The sequence below is a fragment of the Branchiostoma belcheri genome, unplaced genomic scaffold (genome assembly GCF_001625305.1).
Source record: "Branchiostoma belcheri isolate BF01 breed outbred unplaced genomic scaffold, Haploidv18h27 scaffold97, whole genome shotgun sequence".
Classification (NCBI taxonomy): Eukaryota; Metazoa; Chordata; class Leptocardii; order Amphioxiformes; family Branchiostomatidae; genus Branchiostoma; species Branchiostoma belcheri.
The window spans coordinates 528,552-549,405 of record NW_017804653.1 but is presented as its reverse complement, the minus strand read 5'-3'; the positions used below and the strand labels follow the sequence as shown (position 1 = coordinate 549,405).

At 42.5% G+C, this 20,854-nt stretch overlaps 1 protein-coding gene across 1 annotated transcript; it reads left to right on the top strand.

The window, feature by feature from the left end:
- The first annotated feature begins 7,002 nt into the window (after window positions 1-7,002).
- On the top strand, window positions 7,003-20,556 carry LOC109461895 (matrix metalloproteinase-19-like). The gene is made up of 11 exons (XM_019758369.1): window positions 7,003-7,763; window positions 14,389-14,477; window positions 15,060-15,229; window positions 16,096-16,222; window positions 16,732-16,820; window positions 17,182-17,427; window positions 17,858-18,046; window positions 18,496-18,666; window positions 19,166-19,299; window positions 19,510-19,692; window positions 20,183-20,556. The coding sequence occupies exons 1-11, from the start codon at window positions 7,644-7,646 to the stop codon at window positions 20,354-20,356; spliced, it is 1,692 nt and encodes a 563-aa protein (XP_019613928.1). The 5' UTR covers window positions 7,003-7,643; the 3' UTR covers window positions 20,357-20,556.
- Window positions 20,557-20,854: the final 298 nt, after the last annotated feature.

Genomic DNA, 20,854 nt, shown 5'->3' with positions numbered 1-20,854 from the left:
CGAAATTATAATTAATGACATCCGGTATTTTCGTTACCGGGGCAAAATATCCTCCTTAATACCCCAGATTTCCGTTTACCTCACCTGCAAGGAAGTTTGACTCGAGAAGAATTTTCACTTTTCTTGTGTTCTCTTTTCTAAACCCAGGTGGCAAACACCTAGCCTCCACCAGGCCTTTCTACGGGAATACGGATCGTAGAATTCGGCAAAAAAGAGAGAAAAATTGGCCAAGGGAGTCCGGCCGCGGGGAGGTAGTTTCTTTCCCTCTAACTGAGTGGCCAGTCAAACCTACAAGGCGGCCAAACTCCCCTGGCAATTATTCTCCTATGTATAGCCAGCGTAGTTAGTCTGGTAGAGGCTAACAAATACCCTACAGGTAAACATGTCTGTACAATACAGCCCCGGGTCTCATAGTTGTGTAATTGGTGTGTTTGGAACATAACAGGACAGTGACTGGCATTCTAGTCTGTAATTTCAGTTAAAAGGTCATCATGACCTAACTAGTGTTGTCTAGATCTGAAAAACACATCGAATGGATGGGTAACTTGTGTTAGCAAGACAAGTGAAAATCACAACTTAACATAGCCTCTCCCAGGCTTCAGAGGCGACGAGAAAGAGTAGAAATTGGCCCAAATGTAGACAGATAACATGCCTGGAGAGTTCGTAAGGTAAAGCGGTGTACTGTTAGCCTCTCCTTTAGCAGACCAACTCCCCTGACATTTTAACTGTCTATTTGGCTACTTTCTACTCTTTCCAGCCGCTTCTGAAGCCTGGTAGAGGCTAAGACAAAAACGCACACGCACATAACTTCTCTTAGCATGGAAAGTCACCTGTGTTGGTGAACGACGTTATTCTGTGTCGGTTCTATAAACTTTAAATTCATCTTGTGTCCAGACTCTGTATCTGTATCTGTATCTGTATCAGTATAGCCGGTATAACTGCCCTTCGGCGTAACACACCAGCTTTGCAGGCACGCGGCGCGGCGACAGCTAGCTATATCACACCGAACGACTTGTTACACTCAATCTTTGCACATTCAATTGCAGGAGTTGTTTAAAGCTTTCTAGTGATGATGCCCCAACTGTGCTTGGTGGCAACGAGTTCCACTCTACGATAGTTCTGGGGAAATACGAGTTTTTGAATACCTCAATTCTTGGTTGATAACTCTGATACTTGAAGGCATGACTGTTTCTTGTTCTTTTCTGGGCTGGTAAAAATATCTGAGATTCTTTTACTGTAGACGATTTTAAAGACTGTCATCAGTCTAAGGACATAAACGCCACAATTTGCAGCTAACAATTTGGCACAATGCCATTTACTCATGACAGTACCAATAATTATCGTGTTTAGATATCTGTGCTACAGACAATGCTTGTTTCAACACAGGAAAGACTTGAGCTAAGTATAGGAAATGTTGGACGCCAGTATTAGCCAATACCTGCCTTAAATACAATGGTTTACAGATCAACAGAGGAAACACTCAAGGTAAGGATAGGAAACTGTCGGCGCCAACTCTTTTTTTCAAGACATCGTTATTTACAAAGAAAGAAGTGTATTGTGACAACCTCTATTATTACTCATGACAAACACCTATCTTCCTCACCTCACGTTTAAGAACAATTTGACCATTTAAGTTCACAAAGAAAGAACGGCACTGTGACAATGTTTAGACTGTTTAACTAGCTGTACAAGTTGGGGTAATGATAGGATGATACTGTACTTACACGTAACTTGTAAGGGCAGTTTGTGTCTTTTTTATGAACCATTCATTAGTCATGAATGTTAAGGTTTAGAAGCCTTATGCTTACCATTTTGACAGCCAAAGTCTATGTGGTGTATTGCTGTTCTGTCCTTATACTTAACAACTGAGAGAAGTTAAACCTGTACATATAAGTTTAAATTTTTAAATTTTTCACTTATTTATATAGTAAGTAGCTGCCGAATCAAAAACGCTTAGAACCACATGGGGTAGGAAATATCGAGAGTCATGTCAGATAGTATGGATTGTTAGCCTCTACCAGGCTTCGGGAGGCGACTGGAAAGAGGCTAAACAGAGAGATAACATGCCGGGGGAGTTGGTTAGCTAGAGTGGGGCATAATGTACTCTATAACTGCCCAATTCCCAACCTGACCAAATTGACAAAATTCTATTCTTTTGAGCCGCCTCCGAAGCCTGGTAGAGGCTATATGAGAGGATTGTGACAGCAAATCATATCGCTCGCACAAAAAGTTAGCGTAACGATCGGATACTAATGATTATTATAAAGAATCTGCCAATATTGTAGTTTAGGTAAAGTAGAAGACGAGGTACATTTTATTGTGGATTGTTCCATGTATGACAGCGAAAGAAACGTTCTTTTCGATTTTGTGTCAAGCAAATACTCCCAATTTAAGTATTTGAATAGTATAGAGAAATTTATATTCCTTGTAGTCTTTAACAAACCAGCTCTAACTACTCATACAGCCAACTACATTTATAAGATTACCAGAAAGCGAGAGGAAGTTGAACGTACTTGTGTACTATAGCCGTTTTATTATCAACATTGATGATGTACTTTGTCTATATGTGACCTGTCTTTAGCCCAGTGGGGCAAAATGTACAATAAAGGTCTTCATTCATTCATTCATTATTAGCAAATACTTGATCTTAATGCAATGGTTTATAGATCAACAGAGGAAAGACTCAAGGTAAAATAGGAAGCGTTTGGCGCCCTATCAGACCATAGTCAGACAGTGTACCCGCCTCCCGACCGTACCCAGTACGGAAGGAGGCACCACAAGTGGTGATTACGGTGTTTGGGGCGGATTTACTGAGACTATAGACGCCACAGGACTGACACGATCCGAGCAACCTGCTGGCGTAAACAACTCATTCCAAGAATAGGGAAACATTTGTGACCATTGTTCGTGCCTTACGATGTTTCAGAGGAATAGAGGCTGGACAGTCTGTATGTACAGACACTCAAAGTAGCAATACAGCAAGAGATACAAGTACTTATGAATGAATAAAAGACCTTCATTGTACATTTATGTCTTCACAAGCTAAGTACAGGCCATAGTAATAAAGGTCTATGTACAATAACAGTGATACAAGTCTGCTATCTTCCTACATCTATAGTATACTTAAACTTCTATGTACAGGTTCAACTACTAGTCTCACTTCTTAAGACAGTTGTTAGTGTAAGAACAGTACAGCATGAGCTTCAGGTATACATCGTATAGACTTTGGCTGTGAAAATGGTAAGCATAAGGCTTCCAAACCTTTACCAAAATTTGTTCAACCTTTTTTAAACTAATACTTATATCTTTACTTTAAAATGTAGACCGATTGTTTCCACAGTCTCTTCCCCATTTTGACTACTCTCCAAGCAGAGGTTTGGGTTTTGGGTTACTTTTGGCGTGTTTTTAGACTATTTTTTATCGAGGTTCCTTTTTTTTGCATTGGATTTTTTTACCTGTTGGGTGTTTTTCACCAACTTTGTCACAAAAGCGAGCTGACAAACTTCCCCCTCTCCCGACAACTTTTATTCCTCTTTAATTAGACTGGAAGTTCTAATTAACTTCTCAGTGGCGAAAAGTAGAATTTTTACAGCCTGGCACGCGACACAGTTTACCTTCTGTAAAACTCGGAAGTGGCAGTTCCTTCTCCTCCCCAACTTGTTAACTACCTAAAGACTGTACAATTAGAACCTTATGTTGGAATATGCCTCTGTAGGTCTGAGTCGGAAATACGATAGCACCAAGTTACGTTGATTGGGTCAATTAAGGTCCTATACAGAGCGTACTTGGAAAGTGAACGGTTGCCAAAAAACCACAGGTGTTTTTATCGAGTTTATAAAGTCACTCCACGAACAGTGTTGATTGCTTGATGTTCAACTTGGCTCGTGCAAGAAAAATTTTGAGCTGTGTGGAATGAGAGAGAAACAGAAAAAGGGCAAAGAAACGAACAAAAAAGGACACACGGAAAGAGAGATATGCAATACGAGAAAAGAAAGTAAACGAAAGAAAAGAATTGTTGTGAACGAACGAGAAAGAAAAGAGAGAGACAGTGGATCTAAAGAGATACAATATAAGTTAGAGAGAGAGAGAGGGGAGAGACAGAGAGACAGAGAGAGAAACAGAGAGAGAGAGAGAGAGAGAGAGTGTGTGTGAGAGAAAGAGAGAGCGAGAGAGGGAGGGAGGGAGAGAGAGTGTGTGTGTGTGTGAGAGAGAGAGAGAGCGAGTGTGTGTGTGAGAGAGAGAAAGAGAGCGAGAGAGGGAGAGAGAGAGAGAGAGAGAGAGAGAGAGAGGGGGAGAGAGAAAAAATGAAATACAGGGAACGAAACTGTTAAGTTGCATATTACATGTACCACACAGTTCCCACATATCAGTCTATAGCACCACTGTTTTCTCTATGATACAAACCACAGATATTCGAGGGTTTAACACAGGATGAAGCAAAATTTCAACACGTTGTTTTGACACCTGGAAAAGCCGGATCATCCAGCACGTAACACCGTGCCTTTTCCTGGCAGTTTGACGGAAAAACCAAAGACTGTTCCGCGGTTTTCTTGTGAAACCATGGCTTCACGTTGACACAGAAATACCAGACTGCTGTGAGAGGGATTTACGCGATGACACATCGTCCTCAAATGAATCTGAAGATCTTTTAAACACTCAGGAGGATTATAGAATACTTTGTGATAATCTGTATTTAAGAGGATACAGAATGTCCACCATGTAAGTAAGAATAATGTTGAATGTTATCTTATCATACAAAGCGCTCTTCTTAAACAAAACCACAGAAGAGGACACAAAATCTCAAGCAAGCCACTTCAAAAAGTCGCACAGTCATCAGAAATAACATTGAGTTTTTCCATGTTAAGACAAAGATGCCTTATATCAAACTAAAAAAACTTGCACGGATGAAATATGAATCCATTATGTCCTATCAGTGTTGAAAATCCGAAGGAAAACTATGCACCGTTATATTCTTGATGTTTAAATAGTATCTCTAGAATTCAATAAAAGTGAAACACCTTACCCTTTGAATTTGGAAAGAAACAAGAAAATATTTGTAATTAGCTTCAACTATCTTAAAGTCTACAATTTTGGCTTGGAACTGGGATTTTCCCACTTTCAGCAGCCTTTGCGAAATCGTAAAGTCAACTTAATTTTCCCACCTTTAATACTTCTTTACATATTGCGAAAAGTTTGCATAAATGTCTGTTTTCGTGCTGTGACTGCAAGATCATCAAAAAAATGTCAGAAAATGTCTTTTCGGACTACTTGGATGGGAGAGGGACGTCCTTTGATAAAGTGTTCCCAACACCTATTCTTTCCTACTACGTGATCGAGCATATATCCGAATCATTTCCTGAAATTTTCTTATCTCAAAACATGAGGAAGTAAAAAGGACGCCGTTGTTCAAAACACAATGACACTGAACAGGCTACTGACTGGTACAAAAGTTCATTAACCTCACAGAACAGGGAAACAGATTTTATAAACATCCGAAGTTCATCAGAGAACAGTTAGTTAGCCAACGCCCACATTACACAATTACGGAATTCCGCATTCAGAAGTTATGAAATGTTGACTAACGTCATAAACTTGCGTTTTTACTTCTTCCTTCCTTCTGGAAGTATTTTAACGGTCTAAATATTAATGAGAAAAGAATTCAACGACACAACAACTTGTATCTTTTTGACACAACAAAAGATACAAGTGTCGAATGTCTGGTGCCCTTTTCATGTTGCTAAAACAAAGCTTTTAGACTGAATAGATGGCATACAGCCAGCGTACAACCAGGTACTACGTGAACCTTATCTACTATTGTAGGTGAACCTAATCTCCAAGCAGATCTTTTGGTGGGGGTAAGACAGTATCAAATTGGCCAGTCTGTAACCATTTCCCCACCTTTTGGTGGTGGTTACGACAAAAAAGGGCCATATATAAAAAGCAAACGATCTTCCACCATCAACCTCTGCTTGGAGAGTAGGTGAACCAGGGAAAAAAGTAAAAATCCGGCAACATGGTAAAAAAAAAACATTGTCCTATACCTTTCTTTCTCTTCAACATATTTGAATTCTGACATAGCGGCAGGTACCAGTCATACCCAGCCATATCCCTGACTACACCACGTTCTAAACAGTACTTAGAGTAGGGTCAGTAAACATAGACCGTGTTTACAACCTCAATATACATGATTTACACTATATACGGGAAAGTTCAGTTCAGTAGGGATCTACTATCCGACTTATAATCACTCGTTGGACGATTTTGGTTCTAGAATTTTAAGGCCTGGCTATGATACTGACTGGTATAACAAGGACAGACATATGCCAGCTGAATCTAGTAGGGCACATTCGCGACTGTTACAATACTATAGCCTCTACCAGGCTTCAGAAGCGGCTGGAAAGAGTCCAAAATGGCCAATCAGACAGATACCATGCCAGGTGTGTTTGTCCGCTAGAGGAATACAGTTTGTCCGTCACTCAAGTACTCAAATGTCGACACACGCCTGAGTTAAGACCCTTGCCGTGAAAACAGACGGAAAACATTTGTCAACACTAAAGCTGCACCACCGCCCACTCTTAGCACTTTCCGAGAAAAAAGTGCTCTTGAAACTTTTTACCAAAGGATCTGAGAGTATGCATGTACAGTTGATACTTAAATATGTATGTATAGTTGATACTTAAACAAGCTTGCCTTGGCGAAGTCCTGATTTGTAGTAATCGCCCCCTATAGTGGAGTAGGGGTAATAAAATACACTTAAAAATGAAAAAAAAAATTCTTGACTCTTTCACTGAAGCATAAGCTGCGAGTTTGTGTAGTTGATACTTAAACAGGTTTGCGTTAGCGAAGTCCTGATTTGTAGTAATCGCCCCTTACAGCGAAGTTGGTGTAATGATATATACTTAGCAATGAAAAAGTTTTCTTGACTCTTTCACCGGAGCATAAGCTGTGAGTAAAGTATGTACAATTGATACTTAAACAAGTTTGCTTTAGCAGAGTCCTGATTTGTAGTAATCGCCCCTTACAGCGCAGTTGGGGTAATGATATATACTTAGCAAATACTGAGGCTTTGTGTCGTATTTGTTCTGCACGATCACACTACAGGGCGTCGACTTTCACGTGGGGAGAGTCCTAAAATAGCCCGGCCAGACGCCACGGTCCTTCCGCAGTCCTAGCGAGAAAAATACCTCATCCAACAACTCAAGAAACAAACCTTCAGGCAAACAAAACAACCTTGTGTGAGTCGTTCGATGACCGGAAACGGAAGTGACGTACCTGGGTCAGGTGGCCGCGGGTTGGCGGCTTGTGCCCTCCCGACGTCACCCGGCCAGATAACCAAACAATGACGAGATGTCCTACGCAAACTTACCGGTCAATTATTCCAATAACAGACCTGTCTCCGGGAGTCCATATTAGGGGCGGGAGTTCCTGTTAATGACTCGCATTAAGATATAAAAGTCGCCCCTCTTGTAGAGCCGATCAGTTTATTTGCGGAGAGCCCAGAAGGTCGCGGAGGGTAGAGACGCAGCCACCGGCTTTACTTTGAGAAAAGTTAACTTTTCAGTAAGCAAATTAGCGCTAGGGTCCGAGAGGTGAACTTTAGACTTAACAGACAGAGCAGAACGCGTGGTAAACATCCAGGGAAGATGGCCAAGCTGGCGAGCTGGGCAGTTTTAGTTCTAGTCGCAGTTCTGACGAGAGATGGTGGCAACGCCGCTCCAGTAACAGAGCGAGTCACCAACTTCAGCCAAAAGGACGACCCACTGGTGAGTACGAACTGTTTCGAACGCCTAATCTCCAAGCAGACGTGGGGAGTGGAAAATCGCAACGCGTTCTGGTCGACAGTTTGCTTAGTGGACTGTCAGAAAAGCAGGCAGGTTTCGAAAACGTTGCGAGTTTTTCTCTCCCCCAATATCTGCTTGGAGATTGGGAGCACTGTGGCTCTTTTGGCGGTGAGGGAGTCATTTTGGAAGGTGCTACTGTGTTAAAAAGTGGTGAGGGACATTTTTGTGTGTTCTTGAAATCCCACATCGTTTCGCACAGTATTTCTGGGGTGCGAAAAGGCCTCTACACTTCTTACGACCTTCTTCAAGAGAAAGTGTGGGAAAAGATTCTTTCTTAAAGGTGAGGCTAAGCAGTGTCTAAGATAGAAGACTTGAGGCTTAGGCATAGAATGCGCTCATATTCACTCATAACAGAACCTGTCACAAGTAGCGCCTGAGTGTAACCTTAACCAGTCATTACGTTTATCCTGTAAGCATGTGGAATATGCGGACAAAACGCGACATCTGAATAACCTGAACATTCTGTAGGACGCACTTGTCAGGTACCCCTTTATTACGGACAGAAAGGACGCCCACGAGAGAGATTACCGCTTCCGAAAAGTGCGTCGAAAATGTGGCAACAAACAGAAGAAATTCGATTTCTTTCCTGCACCGGTTTACCGCATCCTTATGTGAAGTTCCTTACTTGTTTGTGGCTATCAGAGTAGGTTAGAGAAAACACAGAACAGTTGTAACTCAGTCCACATCAGGACAATAACGCAAACTGTGGGCCTTTCCGTACCCTGAGGCCAGGGACATCTAGATTACTAGACTCTCCAAGCACAGGTTTAGATGTGTTTTAGGCCTTTTTATTGGAATTTCTTTTTTGTACTGGTATAATTTTTTCGCCAGCAAAACTTCAGGTGGCGTATGGATACTTCTTTGCCAGTTATACTGTCTTACCAATTTGGTACCGTCTTGCAGCCGACGAAAGATCTGCTTGGAGATTAGACATCGATAAGGTTACTACAGGTCAGCAGTTATCTCTAAGCAGATACTGTATGTCGTTCTGTCCTGCTTTGTCGTGTTGTTTCCCCTGTGTTTCGTCGTTTTTCTAGTGGCTTACGTCGTTTTGGGTAGAGACAAGTGAACAGAGAAAGGAGCGCACCATATGAGAAAGAGGTAGAAAAGTAGTAAAGGGAATAGGGGCACAAAACAAGCCCGACCGATACAACTTCTGGGACATTAGACCAGTGGTCTCTAATCTTATCAAAAAGATTAGAAAAGAGCGAGCTTTCGTCATTAATTTGTGAAGACGACGTGATCAAAGATTTTTCTATCCTGCGGTAGACCCTTTCCCTTCTGTTATCCAGTCACTATAGTAGAATTATTTTTCTATAGAACGAAAGAAATTTGAGAGAAAGTTACGGTAGTTTCAGAGCGTGCAAGCCGCCACAGGGACGCAGCCTAGCCTCCACCAGGCCTTTTTACGGGAATACGGATCGTAGAATTCGGAAAAAAAAGAGAGTAAAATTGGCCAAGGGAGTCCGGCTGTGGGGAGGTAGTTTCCAGTCAAACTTACAAAGCGGCCAAACTCCCCCGGCAATTATTCTCCTATATATAGCCAGCGTAGTTTGTCTTGTAGAGACTAGATTCACCCAAAAATAGACTATGATTTTTCGCAAGTCATTCTGACTTTTTCATGTAACTCTTTGTCGTGTATCTATTCAGGGCTGGCTTGCTCACACCCTACAGTCGCCCTTTTTTTTATACTAAAGTAATCCCGGTTTGAATACAGTCACAAATCTACTCCAACAATCCTACATTCATCTAACTTTCTACGCGTCTTCGCTTCATTTAAACAGCAGAATTATCAATCAAAAGACTCCACGGCTATTCAAGCTATGAAGAATGCACATGTTTAACTCTGAATCAAAGTCTGCGTCTCGACCGGTAGTACGGATAGTAAGAGAAATGACAAAATGGCGAAGTTTACGTTCGAGCCACACGATAATTTGTTCTACAAATAACTTCAAAGTCGGCTAAATGTAGACGATAAACCTCCATCTTTAGGGAAAGGATCAGGACTAATTTGTTATCGGCTTGACCTGTAGACATGAGACTTTTTCATGAGGTAGTCTGTTTTTCCTTCAACTAAACATTGCCCTGCATTGACTACAAAGGCCGCTTCTATAGCTACTTTGCTTTGAGCTTACTTTTAACTTATCAGTCTGTCCATTAAAACTAGCTAGACCACACAGCAAGAAGAGTTAACAGTAGCTAACAGTTAACAGTAGACTTGTCATCCTTAGAGGTCTGATATATATAGAAGTCTTTACTTAGTAGTGACCCCAATATGTCTACTCGACTCGGAACCGAGAGGTCCCGGGTTCGAGTCCTGACATGCCACCGATCCTGTGCTCTTGGGAAAGGCACTTTACACGACTTTCCTCACTTCGCTCAGGTTAAAATGAGTATTGTATTGTCCCCTGTGTTGGTGGCGGCATTAATATAAGTTGAAAAAACTTGAGTGTGCCGTCACCACGTCTTGTGATTACATGTTGGAATATAAAAAAAAATGTCTGCAATGAAAACCACGCCATATCCAGCCTCTATACTACTAGTAATTAGGATAGATCTCACAAAAGTTGCTTGTAGAACTTAAAACAAAACTTGTGTCACCCCAACAGCATAAGGACTATCCTTCTAATCTTAAAGTTGGACTTCGATCCAGACGATTTAGTTAGTGTTAATGTGGATATCATCAACTATGCAACTAGTTATCTTCAAAAAACAAAACGGACGAAAGAGTATCTTTTCCTGTGTCCTTCCATTCTGTTTTAATAGATCACTGGAAGCAGTGATTTTAGTTGTGTCTTAATTTCCCAAAATAGTGTAGGAAACACGGACCCTTAAACGCATCATCGCATTAGCTAAACACTCCACCGTCTTCCTGAGACAATATACATGTTGGTTTGTTGATCTTTTGGCGCCAAAACCTGCAAACAAACCACCTGTCAGACGACAGGACTGACGCAGGTCGTCCCACACACGTTACCATGGCAACGCCGCCATGTTTTTTCAGACGAGAGATCTTAGAAAACAGCCTCATCGTCTGTAGATAAGACAGACACCTGTCAATCATTCTAGTAGACTACTTTTCAAGGTTTTAAACTGATACAAAAAAATCTCTGAGAACTAGTGACGTCACCGGAAGCCATTAGACGCATAATTACCCACAAGCCCCTGCCGTTGTATTTTACCCATTCCCTAGTTTCCGGTTAGGAAGCACGCAGCACTTTTGCCTAACCTCAAAATTCTTGAACGATTTTCCGGTTCTCTAAAAGATTGTATACAAACATTTAGTCATCAACTATGGGAAAGACGCTGTCAGTATTGTAGCGTAGAGGAGCATGAATAAAATGTTGCTGTTAATTCAATAGACTTTATTCATAAAAACGTCAAAAAACGCTTACGCACACTTCTTGTATTACGTACTATAGGTCAGTATGGAAACTTCCCATACTATTGTTTACTTAACTTCTACATTCACCCTTGAAAAAGCTTGTTCTTGTCATTTGCTGATCCTTACTAATAAGTCAAGTATGTGTTCATTGTTCCTAAGTACCTGTAGACAGCAAAACAGTCACACATACCTTACACGGTCCTTAGTATTACGTACTTTAGGTCGGTATGACAACCCTCCCACTATTGTTGACTAAAGACATACTTGTAACCGATAGGTCAAGTATGTCTCTATTGTTCCTAAGTGCTCGTACACACGCACGGGAAATGCCTACTTCGACCAGGACATAATAAGAAGCCTTTCTTCCTAAAACACTGTATATCTCTTCTATACACAAAGTGTTTACATGTGGTATTAAAGTAGCCGGAAACAAGGTTTTTCGTCAGTACCGGTAGTACAAGATACTAAAGGGGTGGGGTGGGGGGAAAGCTTACTTGAGTCACCTACTTCAGACCAACACCTTGAAGACGTTTAAGAACATATTGTGTTTCACTCATGGTAGATTCTTTTTCTTTTTTTTTTTATATTCCAACGTCTAATCACAAGACGTGGTGACGGCACACTCAAGTTTTTCTTCAACTTACATTAATGCCGCCACCAACGCAGGGGACAATACAATACTCATTTTCACCTGAGCGAAGTGAGGAAAGTCGTGTAAAGTGCCTTTCCCAAGGGCACAAGATCGGCGGCATGTCGGGACTCGAACCCGGGACCTCTTGATTCCGAGTCGAGCACTCTGCCTCTACGCCACAAGGCCCCACACAATGGTAGATTCGCGATCGCCCAAACCTATATTTGTCGTTATAGCTACAATCTGTTATTGTGCTTTTGCGCAAGATTTTACCCGTCAAAACCTGATGTTTTTTTTTACATAGCTAGGACTCTAAATCAAAGTAAATACAGAATCTTGTATATTTTATCATTAGGGAAATTCATCGGTTAGGCGATACAAAATAGTAAACATTCTAAGCATTCCTCACATCTCTGTGGCTTTGTGAGTTCCCACATTGTTCCCACTTCCGTGGGTATTTTTGGGACGATGTTTTGGTCCGTGTCATACCTGAGCGGTAAGTCACAGTCTCTCACCTGGTCAGTCTAGACGCCAGGTAACACAGGTAAACAAGCACAACCGGAAGTGTTTTTAAAACACGACCATGACACCTCGGGCTACGTACCCTATAGAACAGGTGATGACGTCAGGAAATGTTGTTCTTTTTTTTTTTCCAACATGTAATCACCAGACGTGGTGACGACACACTCACGTTTTTTCAACTTATATTAATGCCGCCACCAACACAGGGGGCAAATACATGACAGGACAATACTCATTTACACCTGAGCGAAGTGCCTTTCCCAAGGGCACAAGATCGGTGGCATGTCAGGACTCGAACCCGGGACTCTTAGTTCCGAGTCGCGCACTCTGCCGCTACGCCACATGACCCCAATGTTCTATTTTGTATGTATGAAGATGTAAACATGCGAGCATGTGAAGGAAGCGGTATTCCTTTAAGACATGACCAAGAACAGGAACCGGATCGTCTCAAGTAGACAATTGACCTACTTTAGAAATGACTCAATTCCGACCTGTGTCTTAAGAGGGAGTGGTTACGCCTGCTCGCCTATGGCTATGACCTGCTCTATCTGGGCCACATGTGGTTCATGATCATTTGGCATTCTCCGTAGACTTTAACTCTGATGTAGAAGCGAAAAAAACACAAGCAAATTCAGCTTGTTCTCTAATAGAAGGATTTACAAACTTAGCTGCACTTTAGGTACCTGGTCGTTTCTGTCTGTAAGCTTTATATACGTGTGGAATTCCAGGTGACTTACACTAACCAGACCCACTCTTTCACATTTTAACAACTTTGTTGAAAATGGCATTGCTGTCGTCTAAAGCCTTTGCTCGTTTTGCAATCGTTGTTACACCGTTGGTACCACTTCTTTCAACTCCAAGCACACCCCTGACTGAGTCAGTCAACACTACTCTATAAAACATTGACAGTTTTATGAGGAATGACATTCCTGTGAGCTGAACTCATAACTCCCGTCAGCACTTAGGCCGTGTTGATTTGATTATATGGATGACATCCTCTGGGAACCCCAAAACTGATGCGAGCATGCGAATAAAAAAAAGTTTGGTAAAAAAAAAGTTGTCTTCATTTATCTAGGTGGTCATGAAGGTTGAACAAATGACTAAACACACAGAGTAATATTTTTTTGGCATGGTGCATTTTTTTCTTCATTTTCATTCCTTCACATTTCCTTTTTGTCCTTTGGAATGGATTTTGGCATTCTGCGACATGAATATCATTTTTCAATATTTTTTAAAATTTACAGCATATATTTGCTAATTTCGTAGCTACTTTGTATGATTTTCAGTATGGTCGAAAACATTTTTGTTTGAAACACACATTCAATCATACGAAAATTCATGCGCGCGCGGATGTCATCCATATAATCAAATCAACATGGCCTCACCGAGGTTTATACCTTCGATAACTAGGTACAAGATTTATGTGCTGTCTAAATACCGGAAACACACAGGATTGTTGGATAAGCAGCACGAACAAAGGCTGGCCTTCAGAGTAGTGTCACTAGCGGTCAACTGTACATGTGTGTGTAAATAAAACTGTGTTTACTACATAGCAGGAATGGTTGCTCTAATGTACATGTTATGTTGACTAAATATTGGAAAAGCCATGTACGATAAGGCACATAGCTGTACTTCTTTTGCTCATGCTTGTTACGTTGAATGTGTTTTGGAATAACTATGTCTATAGCAGAACACATGTGTAATGAATAACACATATTCACATTCAGTAAATACTCTCCAATCAGAGGTTGGGGGAGAAAATTGTGACCTTTCTATTATACGCTGCATAGCGCCTTCGCTGTTGAATTTAGCTCATTCTCTGTTGAAATTAGTCCCGTCTCTGTTGAATTCAGTTCCTTCGTTGAGCACAATTATTGTCGTTTTTGTCCTTCGTAGAACAGAAAACGGGACAAATGATAGAAAAGGTCACAATCGTCCCCACCAAACCTTGGAGGTTATAAAAGCCATGGGTTATTATCATTAACGCCCTGTTGTGTTCTCGTCCCCAGAGTTACCTGGTGCAGTTTGGGTACGTGGAGAAGCCAGCTGACGGCAGACTGTCCAGTATACGACAGGGTAGTCTCACACAGGCAGTCAGGTGAGATTTACATACATGTATTCTATGTGGTAACACCAGTTTGAAGGCAACTGCAAGATAGCTTAGTGTTATGTCCATTGAAATTACAAGAATTTCTGGACGATCCTGTACAGTATAAAGATGTATCAGTCGTTAAGAGAGTAAAGAGAGAAGTTAGTATTTTTTTTTCTGTTAAAGAATAAGCCAACTAACCAACCAACCAACCAACCGACCGACCAACGAAGAAACGCTGTCGATGAAATATGAAGAAAAAAAAACTACTGAAACTACAGACATGTTTACCTGTGCAGGAATGCGCAATTAAAATAGACCCCAGACTGGGATGCATACATCTTTTTGTCTTGTCTGTCACACTTGTGCTTTTCCACAAGCAAAGATAGTCCCCTAGCCTTTTTGAGACCGTAGGGACAGTAAGTCTGTGTGTCCACTGCATCTAGGGCCCATCCCTCTCCGTCCAATGCTCTTTCCAATGCTCTTTACCTCCCCAACCGAAGTCAGGACCTGGGTGGAGTGAGGAAAGTCTAAGCATGAGGTAAGGAAAATTAACTTACTCGTAAGCTAACTAATCTTTCTTTCCTACAGAGACTTCCAGAGGTTTGCTCAGCTCCCTGAGACAGGCGTGTTGGACGACAGGACTGTCGACATGATGAGGAAGCCTCGCTGTGGTGTGCGTGACGTCACACCGGCAGAGCGCCTGCGCAGAGACACGGGCTTCCAGATCACAAGGAGCAAGAGATACGCTTTTGCAGGAGGTAAAAATAAAACAAAATCAGAATCTCTTGATTGAAAAGAAACCTACAGTGGGGGTCGCTGAAAGACAGACGTAGAATGTCCAGACTGTGCATGATGTACAAAATGACTAATAAACTGGTGAACGTACCAACCACTAAGTACCTAATACCAGCCCAGAAAAGACCGAGAAACAGTCATGCCTTCAAATATCAGAGTTATCAACCAAGAATTGAGGTGTTCAAAAACTCGCATTTCCCCAGAACTATTGTAGACTGGAACTTGTTGCCACCAAGCACAGTTGGGGCATCATCACTAGAAAGCTTTGAAAACAACTCATGCAATTAAATGTGCAAAGATTGAGTGTAACAAGTCGTTCGGTGTGATATAGCCAGCTGCCGCCGCGCCGCGTGCCTGCGAAGCTGGTGTGTTACGCCGAAGGGCGGTTATACCGGCTGTACAGATACAGATTTGCATTAAACATTAAAACTAGTAGTATAACTGATACTGTAAAGTGTAAACTCACATGTTAATTTAGCCATATAACGTTATTTGTATGTAGGTTAATTCATTTGTATCCACATGTTATAGTTGTTAGGCCTAACGAAAGCCGCTGTACTTTTGTTGTGTCAATAAAGATTGTATCTAGCAAATGGAGTACTAAACAATTTGATAAAACCGTAGGCTACCCTGTATTTTCGTACCTGATGAAGAAAGTTGGAAAATGTACACCTGTAACGCTATTAGAGATCTTTGTCTGATTATCAGAAAGAAAACTGAAGATACAGGGTAAATGTATTGGGATATGGCAAAACATTTTAAACCAAAAATACTTATTGTAACTTTTAGTACACGAACTTTCTTTTAAAATCGTCCACTTTTTTCTCAGACTACCGTTGGAATAAGAATGACCTGACCTACCGGATATGGAACTACACACCTGACCTTTCACCCTCCCAGGTCAGGGAGGCCATCAGACGGGGCTTCCAGGTGTGGAGTGACGTCACACCGCTCAGGTGAGAAAATTCCTAACCTTGACGCTTACGTTGTACGTATCGAGTCTGGAGAACAAGAGAAGAAATGTAGATCGTGATTATGAGATTAGGCGTCAAAATCTTGGAACGTAAAGAACCCAACACACTTATAGGAGCGATCTGGTGTGCGTAGCAACGCTGTAGCAAAGTTACATAGCGCTTTAAGCTACATGTACTTGAACAAGTATCTTGCTTCACCTCAGTTGAGGATAGCTGCTTTACCTTTTAAAGCTTTCTTCGCTTTCTAACATTAAAAGGCAACTTTCTCAATGTGAAACACTGTCATAATAATGGTTAAACTCGTCTACATGCTTTCCTTGCAAAATACCAAACGCTCGAGAACCAGAGAAGCAAACCTTACTGTTCGCAATTTAAGATTCATTGAGACTTTGAACCAATGAGAATATCTTTTAATGTAAAACAAGATCTACATATGCACTGTGGTCATATCTATTACCCATTTTTTAACGTTTGATAAATTTTTTAATCAGGTTTCGCGAAACGACTAGTTCTAATGCCGACATCAACATCCAGTTCTCCCGGTTTGACCACAGAGACGGGTACCCGTTCGACGGCAGAGGTAAAGAAAAACCCACATTTCACAACTTATATATGTTAGAGCTACGAAGTAAACAAAAAGTTGACGTTTTAAAGCATTGAGAAATGGCCCGCAAGTCTGGCCCTCATGCTAGGGAAGAAGTAGAAAGTTACAGAAAGCTAAAACCGGATCGAAGAGAATTATGTTTACCGAAGGAAATCATATTGTTTTTGCTCAGTTTCCTCTTCTGCAAACACATAAGGTCAATGACCAGGACCAGACTTCTGTCACCATGGTAACTGGTGGTGTTGGGTTACACCATGTAGCAGAACTGAGCCTGATCACCATACATGAATAGATGTATTTGGCTTTGAGTAATTTCTTTCACTGCACCGTACTACAGGCGGTACCCTGGCCCACGCGTTCTACCCCGAAGACGGCCGAACACACTTCGACGAGGACGAACAGTGGACAGACGGGACGTACCAGGGCACAAACCTCTTCATCGTCACTGCGCACGAGATCGGACACGCCCTGGGCCTGGCCCACTCCTCGTACCCAGGGGCCCTCATGGCGCCGTTCTACCAGGGCTACGACCCGAGCTTCAAGCTTCCCGTGGACGACACGCGCGGCATTCAGCAGCTGTATGGTAAGGCCCATTTTCGATACGTCGGCAAGGTTGCATTATCTTTAAAGCCCATCTCTAGCTGTTGATGGAAGTCATTATCAGGGCGGTTGTACTGGCTATACAGATGCAGATGCAGATGAAGCATGTTTAAACTGTAATTTCCAACACAAAAAGTTGAGCTTACACAAATTTTCTCATTCCTTGACAACCTGAGACTGGAGTTGTACAGTGTGATGTCTTGTGTTGGAAATCACAGTTAAAACTTGCTTCATAACGTGGGGTTATGTTCTTACCATGCTTGGGAATGGCATATGCTTTTGATTTTCTGTTCGCAAGTTGACCAGACACTTCAAGGTGTGACTTGATATGGCTAGTTATCACATGGGCCGGAACACCCGTATTAAACGTTATCGCGGCGCAGGTATAACATTATATATCCTTATCACACCAGGAATGCCGGACGTATCGAGGCCGCAGCCACCGGTCAGGCCCGACCCCCCGAGGCCCGAACCGCCTGTAAGGCCCGACCCCCCACGGCCCGAGCCCCCGGTACGGCCCGAGCCGCCCAGGCCCGGCCCCCCGAAGCCCAGACCCGAAGTGCCGGACACCTGTTCATCGGACTTCGGAGCCATCTCGATGGGTAAGCGCCGCCTGTTGATTAAGATATAATCTGCACTTCAAAGCCTTAGTCATCTAGTATCAATTTTGCGAGTCTTGCGACAATGTTTAAAGGGATTATGCAAGCCTTAAGAATAATGAAAAAATAGCCGGAATATAGCCTGTCAAAAGTTAACACTAGCAACTGATATTGTGTACATTAGCGTCCGTTTTTGATTCGCTGGTTCTGAAACAATCCTCACTTTCTGCATTAAAAAAAATTGTGACACATTTCCCTACCAGAGGTATCATAACAAATTGTAGTACCATATCAAGGGGGTCTTATAACAAGTGTTGCTTGTTCCCTTGTTTGTGTCTTTTCTATCTCAAAGTCTTTTGTCTTCGTAATTCCACGCATGAATATGCGTTTAGGGCACTTCTATAGTTCATGGAAACTAACCGTTTGCACATACATGTACACACCCTCCCCAGGTCCAGACGGTTTGACCTACGCCTTCAAAGACAAGTACATGTGGCGGATCAACGACTACGGCGTGGAGCGAGGCTACCCCAAGCCTACCCGGGACCAGTGGCCCAAGCTGCCGCGCGGCATCCAGGCCGCCGCCTACTCCCGCTGGAGCAGCAGGATGTACTTCTTCAAGGGTGAGAGCTCGCAACTTTGATTGACAGCTCAGTCAGACGAGATTATTTTTCTATCCCACCACACCTTTCGAAAAAGAGTAGGGGCATGCCCCGGTGTGCGATGGTACAAACACTACTGTATGGAGTTGGTGATTCACTTCAAATCACCCGGACGGAGGCCTGGCGACCTCCGTCTTGTATAGCCACATGGTGAACTACATCATTCACCCGGACGGAGGCCTGGCGAACCCCGTCTGTATCAGCCAAATCTTGGAGAGGAGATAGGCGCCGCCAAGATTATAAGCCTGAGGAGTCATCGTGACAAGTTCAGACATGCTGCTGGCTGTCATGATGCCCCTACGGCCGTGAAGGCTATGGGACTTACATACATACATACAATCTCCAAGCAGATGTTGGGCTTGTTTTATGAGACCTTTGTGGCATTTTCTTTGCCCAAGAGTCTTTGCCACATTTCCTATCTAAAATCTGAACCAAAGCTGACGTCACACTTTCTTTGCAGGCGACCGTTACTGGCGTTACTATGGTTACCAGCTGGAGTACGGCTACCCGAAGCACATCGCGGGAACCGGTCTTCCCAAGAACCCCAATGCAGCCTTCGTCTGGGGGGCCAACGGCAAGATCTACATCTTCAAGGTGAGGCCATGGCACTTGAAGATCCATTTTAGTTAGGACTAGTACTTAGGACTTTTCGTAATTCTACGCAAAAAAGAAGGGGACGGCAAAGCGTTTTTCATCATACAACTTTACGTTATTAACTTATTTTAACAGCGCCACATACAAAGAACAAACATATTTTGTTAAGAAAAATAACAACAATGATGACATATTCTATATCCCCTGTAGAGTAACCGTTACTACCGGTTTAACGAGTACACGGGCCGGGTGGACCCCGGCTACCCGAAGCGGATCCGCCAGGCGTGGGGAGGGGTGCCGGACAGGATAGACGCCGCGCTGCAGTGGCGCAACGGCAAGACCTACTTCTTCAAGGGAGACAGCTACTGGAGATACGACGATAACGCTAGGAAGGTGAGACCTGAAGTTTATTATGTTTCTGCTCTGTTTCTTCTGTCTTCTTCCCCAAATACAAAAGGCCATGAACCTGGAGCAGACGTCTGTCACCATGGTAACTGGACCTGGACCAGATGTCTGGTACCACGGTAACTGGACGTAGACCAGGCGTCTGTCACCATGGTAAATGGACCTGGACCAGACGTCTGGTACCATGGTAACTGGGCGTAGACTAGACGTCTGGCACCATGGTAACTGGACCTGACCAGACGTCTGTCACCATGGTAACTGGTGCTGTAGCAGCCACCCTGTGGTGTTGCGTTACATTATGTAGCAAGTTGGAGGACAGAGTTAAATGGGCTGGTCACCATAGATATGAATATGTTTGAGAAATAATAAACAAAGAAGGAGCTTTTTTAAGGCTAGATCAGGAGAGAGTAAACATCATGCATTTCCTTTACATTTCTAGTTTTTTCACATCTTAACTCTTTGTTTCCGCCTATTGTAGGTCGAGTCAGGCTACCCCAGGTCCAAGGCCCTCGCCTGGATGGGCTGCGGCAACCGCGCCATCCCGGACAAACTCACCGTCCCATCAGCCACCGCGCAGCGTGTCCCGGCAGGCACCGCGCCACGCCCACGTCACCGCATGCGCAAGAACAGAGGCCAGCGTATGGCACCCTAAATGTACATGATTTTAGACTTCTTTCATGACAGGGATCAATTCGTTCAATATTTGTATAGAACTTATAATTCTAATTCTTAAAGTACCAGTGTTGTGCTATGATATTAAATAGACGACGATTTTCAGTTTAATAGGCAGAAAATAGCTCCCAATTGCGCTGTGCGCTGTACTGAAATGGGTGATATATATATACACATATATACATAATCTAAAGATTGTCAAATCTGTAATCTAGTAGTTATTTATTACATTATTACTAACAAGTAAGGTCGAACGATACTTATGATTAGTTGATATTTATGTATTTATATCTGAATAACATTTTCAAGTTTTTTTTTTCAAAAGAAGAATCGCAACATTTTTTTACGAAGTTGTCACAGGGCTCAGCACACTATACCACTACCTCAGGGCTCCTGTTTGAAAAAGTTGCAAAGGGCTGTCGAAAAAGGAAAGCTACATAATAGCATAAAATGTTATTCAGGACTTTGAATTCGCAGT

Excerpts from the sequence above, each read along its gene's own strand:
- LOC109461895 (XM_019758369.1), top strand. The coding sequence starts at position 7,644 with ATGGCCAAGCTGGCGAGCTGGGCAGTTTTAGTTCTAGTCGCAGTTCTG. Across the intron at positions 14,478-15,059 it reads AGTCTCACACAGGCAGTCAG|AGACTTCCAGAGGTTTGCTC; the intron begins GTGAGATTTACA and ends TCTTTCCTACAG. Across the intron at positions 18,667-19,165 it reads CAGGATGTACTTCTTCAAGG|GCGACCGTTACTGGCGTTAC; the intron begins GTGAGAGCTCGC and ends CTTTCTTTGCAG.